The sequence below is a fragment of the Ostrea edulis genome, chromosome 4 (genome assembly GCF_947568905.1).
Source record: "Ostrea edulis chromosome 4, xbOstEdul1.1, whole genome shotgun sequence".
NCBI lineage: Eukaryota > Metazoa > Mollusca > Bivalvia > Ostreida > Ostreidae > Ostrea > Ostrea edulis.
Genome location: NC_079167.1, coordinates 52,422,287 through 52,436,737, shown reverse-complemented (window position 1 = coordinate 52,436,737; position 14,451 = coordinate 52,422,287). Strand labels below are relative to the sequence as shown.

At 35.0% G+C, this 14,451-nt stretch overlaps 1 protein-coding gene across 1 annotated transcript in view; it reads right to left on the bottom strand.

The window, feature by feature from the left end:
• Positions 1-4,399: 4,399 nt before the first annotated feature.
• The window catches only part of LOC125668691 (titin-like), a 63,734-nt gene continuing 53,682 nt past the window's right edge, over positions 4,400-14,451 (bottom strand). The window contains exons 16-18 of the mRNA XM_048903037.2: positions 7,870-8,594; positions 5,690-6,834; positions 4,400-5,334 (exon numbers count right to left, since the gene is read on the bottom strand). Coding sequence (XP_048758994.2) covers positions 5,247-5,334; positions 5,690-6,834; positions 7,870-8,594 — 1,958 coding nt within the window. The 3' untranslated portion in view covers positions 4,400-5,246. The remainder of the gene's footprint in view (positions 5,335-5,689; positions 6,835-7,869; positions 8,595-14,451) is intronic.

Here is a 14,451-nt window from a genome sequence, read left to right as displayed (position 1 = left end):
CAAGATACATGTATAGGGCTCACGACGGATGTGACTGATCAACAGGGGATGCTCACTCCTCCTAAGCACCTGACCCTATCCCTGGTATATCCAGGGGTCCGTGTTTGTCCAGCTCTCTATTTTGTATTGCTTATAGGAGTTATGAGATTGATCACTGTTCGTTATCTTCGCCTTTCATTCAAACTATCATCCACAAATTTATAGGTTAACCAAATAAGCTACTCTGAATAGATATGAAAATGTGAAAGACCAGGTAATATATTGCTGACCTCCCTTTATTCATACGTTACAAAACAAAGCATGTAACAGCTTGATGATGGCTGATACTACCTTAAGTAAAGTTCAGCAACGTCTGGCATTTTTGTCATGTTTGCTAATCTATGGAGCGCCAAATTAACATAAACTCAAATAATTGAAGATATCTTCAATTATTTGAAGATATCATCAATTCATTTGATGCGCGCAACAATTTAATTAAAGATCTCTTCAAATAATTAATGATATCTTCAATTCTGAATTATTGCGCGCGTTAAATGAATTGGTGATAGCATTAATTCTTCAGCTGAATTGATGCGCGCTTTAATTGAATTAATGATCTCTTCAAGTGAATTAATGATATCAACAATTGAATTGATGAGCGGTACAATTCAATTGAAGAGAGCAATAATTGATATAATGCGCACATTAAATCAATTGACGAGAGCAATAATTGAATTGATGCGCGCATTAATTCAATTATTGCTCTCTTCAATTGAATTAATGATATCTTTAATTCATTTGAAGAGAGCAATAATTCTTTTAGAGAGAGCAACTATATAATTAAAGATATCTTCAATTCAACATATCCACAATTGAATTAATGATCTCTTTAATTGAATTGTTGCTCTCTTTAAAAGAATTGATGCGCGCATTAATCCCTTATGCAAAAGCATTGTAAATAATTAAAGGTATCTTCAATTGAATTAAAGAGATCATCAAATTATTTATACCGAGCTCTAAATCAATTATTGCGAGCAATATTTCTACGAAATTGATGCTCTCATCAATTGAATTGAAGAGAGCAATAATTGAATTAATGCACGCATCAAATCTATTATTGCTCTCATTAATTCAATTGATGCTCTCATCAATTGAATTGAAGAGAGCAATAATTGAATAAATGCGCGCATTAAATCAATTATTGCTCTCATTAATTCAATTGATGCGCGCATTAATTCAATTGATGAGAACAATAATTGAATTGAAGCGTGCATTAATTCATTTGATGAGAGCAATAATTGATTTAATGTGCGCATTAATTCAATTAAAGAGAGCAATAATTGAATTGATGATATCTTCAAATAATTGAAGATATCTTCAATTATTTGAGTTTATGTTAACTTGGCGCTCCATACTAATCAATGTCACAAAACAAACACCCATCATAAACACACCCTATATAACCTTCTCACGGGCATGTTGTGTACTGTTTATGGTACTCTTGTTAAAAAGATGGCACTGGAATCGGGTGCTAAACAAGAGACCCATGGTCCACACCACTCACCTGAGCACCAAGAAGTCTAGAGTGAACAAATGTCAGTCTAGGCTTGCTTGCATATAAAATTAACAAATATGCCAACCTGTCTACCGAACAGAACAAATGTCAATATTATTATATACAAAAATCTGTTCCAATCTAAAAATACTATCACTTTGAAAAAATTATGTAAATTTATCACTTATATCAACACTTTGATTGCTTAACTTTCATGCGCTAGTCCTCCAGAATATGTACATTGCATCATGTACATGTTCTTTATGTACAGTATATGCGTTATAGGTGTGTGTGTGTGTGTGTGTGTGTGTGTATATATATATGTTTTGTTTTTTCTTTCTTCTTTTTTCCTTTTCTCTTTTGTTCTACTCTGGATACTGATTTTGTGTGTTGTATACTGTAGTCTTTGTATTTCTCTAAACCTTTTTGTACATTGGTTTATGAGAATAAATCATCATCATTGTATATACTCGCCTATAAGTCGGTTGCATAGTTTTTAGGTTACTTTGGAGGGAATTGCCATTGACCCATTTATAAGTCGGTCTTACTTTTTTCAAGAATCGGTTGACAATTTCAAATTGATGCTCTAATGTTTTTACCTGTGCTTCAAATAATATTTTGAAAAATGCGCAGATATTTGATATTTTTTCTCAACAAATCAATTTCATCTCAATACTTTTATGTGTGATTTTGGGATTTGACATCGATATTTCACTTTTCATTCTCAACAAATTAAACAATTACTATTTTGTTTATTTTGCCTATGTTTTTGTTGTTTATAAAAATACTAGGCTATACATTACGCCATCCAGAAAAATACTAATCTCCTTAGAACACTCCTAGAAGTCAGACATAGAGTTTTGGACCAAAATTTAACTCCAAAAAATCCGACTTATAGGCGAGTATACATGTATACGGTATATGGAAAACATTTTAATTCAGATTGTATAAACAGTGTTAACCTTTGAACCCATTGGGGCTCCGCCCTGGCACTTGGGATCATGGCATAAACAAATCTTACACACTACATGATGATGCTTGCGTACCTATATTTGACAATCTGTACCCTTGTGGTTGTTAAGAAAAAGATTATAATTTCTTCCATATTTATAAATCACTCGAAATGACCAACGACACGAATAGCAGTGAATTGTCCAATTTTCGGGAAGACCTATCCATTCTTCTTTACATAGAAAAGAAAACTAAATAGAAAAGCACACTAACACTAAACCTAAACTACAAAAGCTGATAACAAATAAAACGTCACCATATTGAAATTACCGAGTGTAACATGGGGCAATAGAAAAGTCTTCTCTGATCAAACGTCACGACTGAACTAATAAGACTGATTAGTTCAGTTCAGTCTTGACGTTTGATCAGAGAAGACTTTTCTATTGCCCCATATTACACTCGATAATTTCAATATGTAGATGTTTTGTTAGGTCACCTGAGTCACTCAGGCGACCTATTGCCATAGGTCTTCGTCCATTGTTGTGCGACGTGCATCATCTGTTAACAATCTATCTTCTTGAAAACTACTAGGTCAATTGTGTGAAGCATCTCTAGGATAAGAGGAATACAAATTGTGAAATTTATGACTTTACCATCCCCAGGGCCTCACATGCTAAAATCGGCCATAATTTCACAAATCTTCTTCTTCACACCCACATTTGTGGGAGAAGAACCAAATGCATGGCTATGATGTTCATGAAGCCCTCTATCAAAATTGTGAAATCCATGGCCCCTGGGACAGTTCGGGACCAATATGACCATATAGTGAACATGTATAAAATCTTAGAAAATCTTCTGTACTCCCATACACATTTGAGAAAAGTTGAATTTGCGACTATGATGTCCATGAAACTCTCTAACTAAATTGTGAAATTCATGCTTCCTGGGTCAGGGGTTGAGGCCCTTGGGTGTGGCAAATATGGCCATATAGTGAAAGGGTATTAAATCTCAGGAAATCTTCTCTACTCCCGTATATATTTGAGAATAAATGCACAATTAGGATGTCCATGAAGCTCTTTACCTAAATTGTGAAATTGAGGGGTTGAGGCCCTAGGGTGGGGCCAATATGACCATATAGTGAAAATGTATTAAATCTTCTTCTCTACTCCCATATATATTTGAGAAAAACTAAATGCATGATCATAATGTCCAAGAATCTTTCTACCTAAATTGTGAAATTCATAGGTCAGGGGTTGAGGCCCTAGGGCAGGGCCCAATATGGCCATGTAGTGAAAATATATTAAATCTTAGAAAATCCTCTTCTCTACTCCCCTATATATTTGAGAAAGCTAAATGCACAATTATGATGTCCATGAAGCTCTCTACCTAAATTGTGAAATCCATGGTTCCTGGGCCAGGGATTTGAGGCCTTTGGGCATGGCCAATATGGCCTATAGATTTTCAAGAACAAGGGTGAAAGTTCAAAGTCAGTATATATTTGAACTGCTGAGGTGTCAATCAACAAATCCTTCTGTTTTCAAGACCAGAAGTTAAATTGAGATAAATAGAGAGAAAGATTGACTAACTCTGAAGGCAAGATTTAAAACAATGCATAGGACTGTCAGTCACCAAAGAGTAAATTTAGGACCAACCCTATTGTCAAGGTCTGGTCATTGGAGGGAAAGATGAAATAAGTGGGCAAACTTTACAGCCATTGAAGCAATGGGATTATGCCCATTTCCATATGAAAACCTTTCTGTATGGATTTTTAATTGAAATTGAAATTTTAATTTATATGGAGACTGCCTATCAATTTTACTGTTAAACTTCAGACATATCCTACTATCAAATAACCATATTTTCATGCAGTACTTCAAACTCTGAATGCTGGTTCCCTGTGAATCAAACACAACATGGAGTAAATAAATTTTATTTTTTAAAATATGATACAATTTATACTGTCAACAATATGATTATTTTAATATCATAACATGATTATAAGGATTGATTATGTGCACTTGTAATAGTGTGTGGTATATATGAATTCACAAGTTCTAGATCATTTGGGAAATTGCAAACCTATGAAAATTTTTAAGCCATATCTGAATATACACAAACAAACTGATTATAGATCCTTTGACATGCATATTATTTTTGTACATGAGATGATTTTTTTCCATTTTTAAAACTATACAGGTATATAGTACCAGTATTTAAATTTGCAATCACATCGAGATTTTGAATGTATAAGCAAAGATTAAGCCGTACTAATCTAATAATGAAAAAAAAAATATAACCTTTGTGATAATACTGTAATATTTCATATTATGTAAAAATTTATTTATATACAAGTGTACACAAATACAAATTATTTATTTGATCTTGCAGACAACTTACATAACTATTGGTAAATATTGCTGTTTGTGGCAGTTAAATATTTGTAACATAAAAACCACAGTGTGAGTTATCTTTCTTCTCTACTTGATATAAAAAATCAGTATCACAGATTTGAACCACTGCACGACGAGGGCTCTCCTTTATCATTTACATACCAGCATGCAGAATCAGTCATCACATATTACTTGGAAAACCAAGTATTTTTATCGCTGAAACAAGGTACCCATTTCTTTCTGTGGAAAGGTGTACATTTAGCTTACATATATATTAATTAGAAGCTCCATCATGGGTGATCAGAGGTCATGTGATTTGGATCATTTGTTCCAAAGTTATTGGTGATCCTTGTGGAAATCTGGCCGATAAATCACACTTTCTCAAACTGAGCTTTCCGGTTGCTTAGATTGTTGTCCCTTGGACTGGTAGGTGGGCTCAGAGTTCCCCCTCTTGCTTTCCTTAAAACATAATGAATTATGATTAGCCCAGCAAGACAATAATTGATTACATTTTGTTTATATTGCAGGGATGAGGTAACATCTTCAACTAAACTTTAGCCATGATTGACCTTATTCTAAATTACACTCTAAAGGTGCATCAATTTCCCATCATTAATCATGTCATACTGATAGGAACCTATTCACAATCAAAGTACCATGTGGTTTCAAAGATAACACTGTTATTCATCACTTAAAAATTAGAATGGAGCAATGCTTTTATGTTGTGACAATTAACATTGATTATTGTTTCATCATAGCTATTGTAATGTAGAACTGAGATTATTACGAAATTAATTTCCCGAGTTACACTTACTTTAATTCTTCCTCTCGTTCCCTCATTTCCCTAAGTTCCTTTTCAATTTTTGACTCTGCCTGATTTCTAGACTCTTTGTATGAAAATGAGGCTCCACCACTTTTTACAGCGGGTCTCTTATATTTGACTGGTTCTTCCTTGCTTATTTGTGGGGACATCTTCGGAGGTTCCACATCCCCATTTTCAGAGGGGGTGTTTGATGAACTTGGACTGTCACCTGTTTGAGGGAGAGCAGATGTACTTTTCCTCGTTACAAAGTTTCTTTTCACTGGCCCTTCAGTCTTCTGAATGCCAGCAACTTCTGCATACTTCTGTGTTCCAATGTGTTCTTCTGATGTTGACAGAATTTTCCCCTCATCCCGAAGTTTGTGTTCCCTCTCCTTCTGTTTCAGAATTTCGTTTTGTAACCTGGATGTTGCAAAGCTCCTCATTGATTTAGTTCCCTCTGTTGTATTTACCTTGCTTCTATAACTATATGACACTGCTTCTTCATTCACAGAGGATTTTGTTGGAGCATCTTCAGCTGGTTTAACCACCTCAGAAAGTAATGGCAGTCCTTTCTGATGCCTTAGTTCATTTTCCCTTTCTCTTGCTATTCTGATTTCACGTTCAATAGGAGTTTCTTTCCTTTCCACTGGCTTGGAGTCTGTCTGATCCTCTTCCACGGAGTCTGCTATTGGCTGAACATGCACAGAGCGTGACGGGGTGTGACTAGAAACTTTGGGGGATTGAACACTTGGTGAGGGTTGCCATGTCTTTTTCACTGTTTCCTGTCTAGGACTTTTGATTGATTGCTCCACAGCAGGACTGGGCTTGCTTCCTCCCTGGACCTTCTCTCTCATTCTACGAATCTCCTCTTCCCTCTCCTTTGCCTCCCGCAGCTCTCTAGCAATAAGATTTTCTCCCTCATGATGAAATGGCTCTTGAACAGCCTCTTCATACGTGATTTCTTTGTTATTAGTAACTGGTGCCTCCATCTTTTTGGGCTCTGGTAAAACTGATTCTGTCTCGGCTGATTCCAGTGCAGATGACTTTGGTTCTTCTTTCAGGGAGTGTCGTTTTTTTATTTCTTCCTCTCGCTCTTTTTGGAGACGAATTTCCTTGGCAATGAGGCTTTCTGTACTCTTGTCTTGGCTCTCTTCATTCTGTGGATAGAAATATTCAGTCCTTGTAAAAAAAAAACCACACCATGCAACATGTGTTCAGCATTCAATAAAATCAATCCAACCCACAAAGCAGCATTTATGGTATATTGATAAATAATAAGACAACTAATGTTATCCTTAGATAGACACCTAAATTATTTAATGCATAAAAAGCATTTCATAAATTTCAAATAAAGTAAGAATCTTCATCCATTTTTAGTTTTAATTCTAAAATTAAATGGCAATAGTCTTGGCACATTTTAAAATCTCGTGGCCCTTTTCCCTCCTACACTAGATTTTATCTGTGACTTTCAGATAACCAAAATTTTAACATGTTTTTGCAAACACGTTCATTTAAGGCTGCTTTTTTTAAATTAAATATTTTAAAATTCAAGATCTACCACGCAATTGAGTTATTTTACCTGCATCAGGGAAAGGGCAGTAAAATACTCAGGCATGTTACATTATATACCCAACTTTTTCTTATCAAACTCCACAATCAAACTTGGGTGGGGTTCAAATTTCAGAAAAGATTTTATTGAACAGGTATGCAAGAGGTTGTAAATTACATTAGATGTCAATATTACATCTATTTATACGACCACAAGGTTTGTGTAAAATTTGTGTAGGATGATTGAAGACTTCAAACCCTTTTTCAGGCTTATGGAAGAATTTTCAGTTACTAGGTGTTTCATGTGTATAGAGTTTTTTTTTTTTAAAATATGTATATTTTGATTTATCCATAGAGATCATTAAGACCTTCTAGAAAAAAAAATTACCGCCTCCCCAAATTACATGGTATTTAATTTGTTAACTAGAAATATACCTTGTATTACTCGTTAACGATACCACTGATTCATAGAGCAGTAGTGTAGTTGATTAAATTCTTTATGTACTGTTGTCTAAAATAATTATATGTAACAAAGTTTTTAAGAACATCTATTCAGATTTTGCATCATTTTACTATACATTGTATTGACATTATCATATGAGTTGGTACAAGAGGTTCAAAGTCGAGAGCTAATCCTTACTGACCTGAGGTGCGACAGCTGGAGGGGGCTTAGTTGTTAAGGCCTCCTCTCTCTCCTTCTGTTCCTCAATTTCTTGCTGAATCAATGACTCTCGTTTCTGAAGCTCAGATCCTCGATCTGCCTCTGTCATCTCGTGGTACATCGCTTTAAAGTCCGTGTTGTTGTTATTTTCATTTTCAAACATTTTTGTATTGACCTGGTTTTTTGAGGCATTTTGACGTTTGGTAAGCTCCAGTCGCTCCTCTTGTTCCTTTCGTAACATCTCCTCGCGTTCATTTGCAAGACGAATTTCACGCTCAATTGCACTTTCATTTGCGTATGGATCATCCTCCATTTTGAATGGCTTTCTTGGTTGTGTATCTTTGTTTTCTGGTTCAGGAATAGTTTGAGGAGTTGGACTGGGTGTATATGGAAGTTTCACTTCCCAATGTTTTACTGGCGTATTTGATTTCTTCGGAGTAACTTTGGTGGGAGTTGATTCCGACTTCCCAGAACCCTGTAGGAGTGTCTCCCACTGTTTTCGAGTTGAATGAAGGTCTGCTATGGACTCTCTATCTACTGTGTCAGTGTTTCCATCCTCTTGTACAACATTATGACTATAGAGGTCTACTTTTGCTGGTTTTTCATCCAAGTTTACTGGAGATCCATGTAATTTCACCGGCAGTGGAGGATCTTTCTCACCATTCACCTCAAGTGTCACAGTGCTATTCACTTCCGACGGCTTACTCTCTGAAAATGAAAGTTATCCTAATCATTGTTAAATCAACTTATAACGTGTCTGTGAGAAATAACTATCAAAAAAAGTGCTGATCACAGGTAAATTGTTCAGCATTACTGTCTCCCAAACAGTACGAAACAACTACTGTTTACCTGATAAAGTTGAAATAAATCAATAAAATCCTAGTCCGCTTCCTTTCCCCAAGACAAACAGTAGCTGACAGTCAAACAAAAAAACCAAGCTGTGAAATAACAGCTTGGTTCAATATTCAAGCACAAACTGTACCCAAAACAAAGACATACCAAAGGAATTCCTCAGTCAGATTATATATCAATGTAATCCTCTAATTAACACAGTCTAGCAAGTTAATCCAACTGTTTGTTTTTTAAGAAAAACTGTATTGTTATCTTACAACCTTCCAGCATATATATCCTTCAAATGGGAGAAAATGAATGTGACTCAGACACATTAATTACGTGCAAGTACACCTGAAGGTTTGAATGACACCATCTTCAAAATGAAAATAAAGGTAAAAAAGAAATCTGCAATATTCTACCTGTCAGAAATATGCACAAATGAAGCACTAAATCCTCGCCAATGACAACTCCAGCAAATTATTATTCAGTTAAAACAATTATGAATTCTTTTTTAAATCATATACCGTAGAGAGGGCAGTGACGTAAATGGGGGTTACCTGGCTAGGCAGTGTTTAAATGTTTATCTACCTGTCGGAAATCCGTCTGACGAACACTGAGAGATAAGACTCCCTCAAACTTCATCTAAGCTCTTAACATTTTCCCCCCAAAAAGATTGAAATAATTTTACAATGAATGTTACTTTGTGATTAAATTTGTAATGGCCATACATATACATTTACATATATAAACCTCTTCATTCTCTGTTTTTCAGTATTGACTTGGTTGAATTTAAATTCTTGCTATATACATTACTGATGGATATTTAAGTTTAAATTTTCCAAGTTGAAAAGAATGAAATTCTCTTTTAATATCTAATGCTTTAAACTTCCCTCACACTTTACATTACAACTCTTGAGTATTTACATTACCTGATTCAGGTATATGAAGAATGAGAATTGCATTAGATGAAAAGGTTTTAATTTCTGCCATTATAATCCACAGCAGCCATAAAAAAAATCTGCAATTTGGACTCCGTCCTTTGTATTTCTAATTGTTCAGCACTTTTAAAATTCCTCTGTGACAAAGTCAATCCAACACCCTGAGCAGTCAGCAGCACAACACTGTTGCATGATATATAGACAGGTGTATTTCACTTGATAAAACTTTTCAGTCAGGTATATAGTAAGTAGACCCTCACTTTCCCTGATGCACCTGGTCTGGAACTGTCTTAACTTTTCACTTATGATCTCAATAAGCCTCTCTCTCCCTGTGATGTGTGGTATTGTAAGTTCTGTTCACCTGCCCACGTAAAATTAATTACCCAGGTACCTTTCTGACAAATCAGGAAATATTGTCCAGATTGGTGAAAAAATTAATGTCAATCCTTCTGATAGTGGCCATCAAGCCTGAGGTAACGTGTGGTAAAAGTGTCTTGCCTTCACCCCCATGAGGCAGCCATCATTGTAGAAAATCTCACTCTCTGCATATAGCTCACATCTTATAATCTTTTGGTAATTAGCTTATTTTCCTTGGGGCCAACCTATGATACATTGTTTAAGATGACATAATTTGATACAGCATGAATAAATGTAATTGTTATATACCCTTTCAAATTTTTCTTAATCATCATGGTTGATTTCAATGTTTTGATTAGTCCCGAGATAAAAATAAAAATTGTTTCTAATCTCTGATCATGTCCCGATCAGTTCATGCCCATTTCACATAAAATTCTGGATATATAGACTTTCTGAATATTTTATACTTCCTAGAGACTAAGTAAAAATTGAACTCGCATGGTTCCCTACTATGCAAGATCTTACGATGATGAATTTCTTAGTAATCAAATCTTCTGTCGATCTGAGTTTTTATCCCATATTTTTCAATCATCAAAGCAAACAAAATTTCATTCAAAAGCTAAAAACAAAAATATGCAATCAACTTTAAGCAAAGCATCCCCTCAAAATGTTTCATGCTCTCAGGCAGAAAATCACAAATTCAACTTTCCTTGAACTTTAAAACACTGACCCTTTGATGGTACAGTGGCAGAACATATATAAAATAATTTTATTAATTATTAATACTATTTTCTCAAAATTAGATAGCTGAAGACTTTATTATGTAGCATGACAATTCAAACAGGAAAGGAAATAGTTTCAATCTCTCACAGAATTGTGACATCATATCATCAACATGTAAAATTGAAGATAACGAACAGTGATCAATCTCACTGTCCTATAAGACCTATATTCCTTTCACAGCCATAGCATAAAAAATGTGTAATGGCCAAAAACAGAGATTTGCGACCCCCTACACTGGGCCCCAGGGGAGGATATCATAACATATTTGGAATGGTTCTGAGGGGAAGTTGCATCCTATTGGTTGTTAAAAATTACAAAGGTCTGCTTTTATTCTGTCAAATTTTACATGACTAGCATGAGAGTTTCATGAAAGTGTAACCCATCGGTAGATCAGGAACAATTCTTGGGTTTTTAAATATCATATTTTATGGAAAAAAACCAGTCTGTATAACCCTATACAATATTACTTCATGAGTTACTTGCTTCAACCTTGATGGTTTGTGTGAGTATGGGACGGACAGGTAAAAATGGTCTTTAGTAGGTATGTGAACACAACTCACACATTCTCTCATACACTCTTTCTCTCTATTTCTAACCAGTCACAAAGGACATAAGACAACCTGAACAACAAGTAGGTGGATCCAAGATCCAACACCTGGTTAAAAAAGTATTTTCCTGCAATTCCATCCATAGGAAGTTAGGTGCAAACAATTTTAAACATCCTAAAAGCAAAAAAAAAAAGTCTTTCGCCCATACCTCTTGGAGTGATATTTTTTAAAATTATTTCTTTCTACCCCCCCCCCCCTCTCTCTTCAGAGGAACACTCTTCAAAATTCAAGGGGTATAGAATAAAAAATTAAGAGTACTAAGGGCAAACATGGACCCCTGTACACACAGGGGTTGGGTCAGGTGTCTGGGAGGAGCAAGCAATCCTCTGTTGAACTGTCACACCCACCTTGAGTCCTATATCTTGGATCAGGTAAAAAGTTTAGAGTAATGCAAATTCATTGCCAATGACAACTTAAAAAGATATTTGTAAAATGATAAGATTGATTACATCATTTCTTTTATTGTGGGCGTTGAATGTGCTCTGTACTTCTTTCAAACCTATATGTTGTCTGCTAGTCTGACTGGTTAAATAAACATATGACCAGGAAAATCCCTCTGTTTATGATGTCATAGTTAAAACCACAGAGATTCAATTAGACAGTTATGTAAAGTTATCTAATTCTAGGCAATCTACTGTAAATTATCGCCATGTCTTCCTTTCTTTCAGCTTTTCAGAAATACAATGAAAGAAGAGTGAAAGTGTAGCTTCTTTAAGCATTCAACATTTATATTCATTTGATTTTACCTCCCCTGTTCATATCACATCTGATATCGTGTGTTTCTATTTGTACTATCATAGAAGACTGTGTTAATATATGTATGCACTTCTAAACATTTAATTAATAACAATTGCTAAAAATAAGTAGTCGAAAAAACATATCCGAACACGCTACATACCATAAATTAGAAAAGGAGAGGATGGAAGAGTAGCCATTAATTAATAATAAGTGTTTCCTATAGGTCCACAGCAGCTAATATCACAGAAATGTACCCAGTACACAGATAAGATAACCCTTCATAACACAAATAGTTGTCACATTAGTAAGTGTACACAGACTACAATACTGAGAAGTTTACAGGCATCACTGTTACCTGTAAATGTGAACATGCTTTCATCAAACACTGCCATGCTCCTCTGACCTCCGATGTATATCATAGATGTACAAGATCAATATTCCACAGTACAAAATCAAGGGGTATGGATATATACCCAACTCTATAGTGGCAAGTTCTTACACTATACAGTGCCACAGGGACCCTCCCACCTCCCCCTGGGCAGCTCAACACAAACTGAGGAAGAGTAATTACAGTAACTTCTTACAAAATCAATTCAAGTCTTTTAAAACTTGCAGGAATTCAAATCTTAAATTCATAAAATACTAATCACATTGCACCATTTAACCTCACTTAGCATGGCTGCCTATTCAGGGACAATAATTGCCATTTGTTCTTTATGTAGCTAATTACCAGTCAACTATTTTAAAGTAGTTTTCACTTTGAACTTCTCCAAAATTTGAGGTTCCTTCACTGATGAAAAAAGTATGTCTTTGAATCATAATTTTTTTTTAAACGATAGAAATTTTCAAAAAATATATCAAAGATTTTCATAAGAAATCCTAAAAATTTGAGTGTAAAAATATAATTCATTTACTTACAAAATAAGTAATATAAATATTGTAAAAATGTTTCTCAATATGCACATTCTTTCTTTTTTGGTGGAAGTCACCTAAAAGTGGGTGTCCTAAGACACTGATGTTGGAAACCGAGTTATGTCCTTTATCTCACCTGATCTGTGCACATAATATATCCGCATCCTGGCACCTTCTGCCTCCTGTTTGTCAGTATTGATCACACAACCATTTCTCTCCCAACTAACTGTTCATTTTATCATATTGGACTACATTTGAGTTTTTCCTGCGCTTATTAGTTTGACTTAATTATAAGATTACGGTCACACAAATCAATATTTACACAAGATTAATACCACAGGTAATATGAATATACAATTAAACGATTAAACTCAGGTAAGTTAAAAATGAAAGTAGCTGATATCATTGGCCAACACACTGAACAAATCACCAACAATTACTTCTGAGATCCATGATTCTGGTGGAGTGTGAATTGCAGTTAATTTTTGTCCCATGTAATCACATTACAAAGGTACCTCAGATCTCCGGCTTTCTGCCAAGTTCCTGTTTTATCTAGGGTCGCACAAAGCTGCTACACACCCTTCTATGGTGTCCATTCAAGACGGATATTTGGCATAAATTCAGTACCAAACACAGGTATTCAGTAAGATGATAAGTCACTTAGAAACTGTCAGCAGCATGAAGGGCCCAAAGATACAAGACCACTCTCTTAAATACCCCCACTTTCAACCTACTTTCATTGTCTTATCTCTGCTTCAAAATCAATTGAAGGATTGATTTTTTCAAACAATTCCTTACCCTTACAATTCTTCGACAGCAAACTTTATCTCACATGCAGTTCCAAACTTGAAAATTAAAACTAAATGGTAGATCATTTACACTGTTATTAATGCAACTCAGGTGGAACATATCGATCCACAGCAAACATCACAACTATATATTTACAAACAACTGTAAATGTAGATGTTAATCTTCAATCAATAATTAAAAATGGAGAGAGAAAAACATCAATAAAGTGGAAGTCCTTCTCCATATCGATGTGGGTAAAAAGATATGATCAACTGAAATCAAACAAGAGAAAAATGTAACCTGTTCAGCAAGATTCTCCAAAATGAATGAAGTGTTTTTCTCAGTCCCAATTACAGCCCCCTAGCCAGCAATGGCCTTTCTATTACAGATACCCTCCTTTCTTTGTACAGAAGATAATCAGACAATGTGAAGTGATGGTTATCTAATTTCTTTAACAGTGCATTGATTCAGTTTGTCAAAGACTTAGCCTTCAGAAAATAGCCAAAGGAGTTGAAAACAAGTTGTTGATTTAATATTGTTTGTGGACAATCAACACACAATGGAGAGAATCAAGGTTCTGCCTGAATTCCTGGTTTCTTAGCCTTC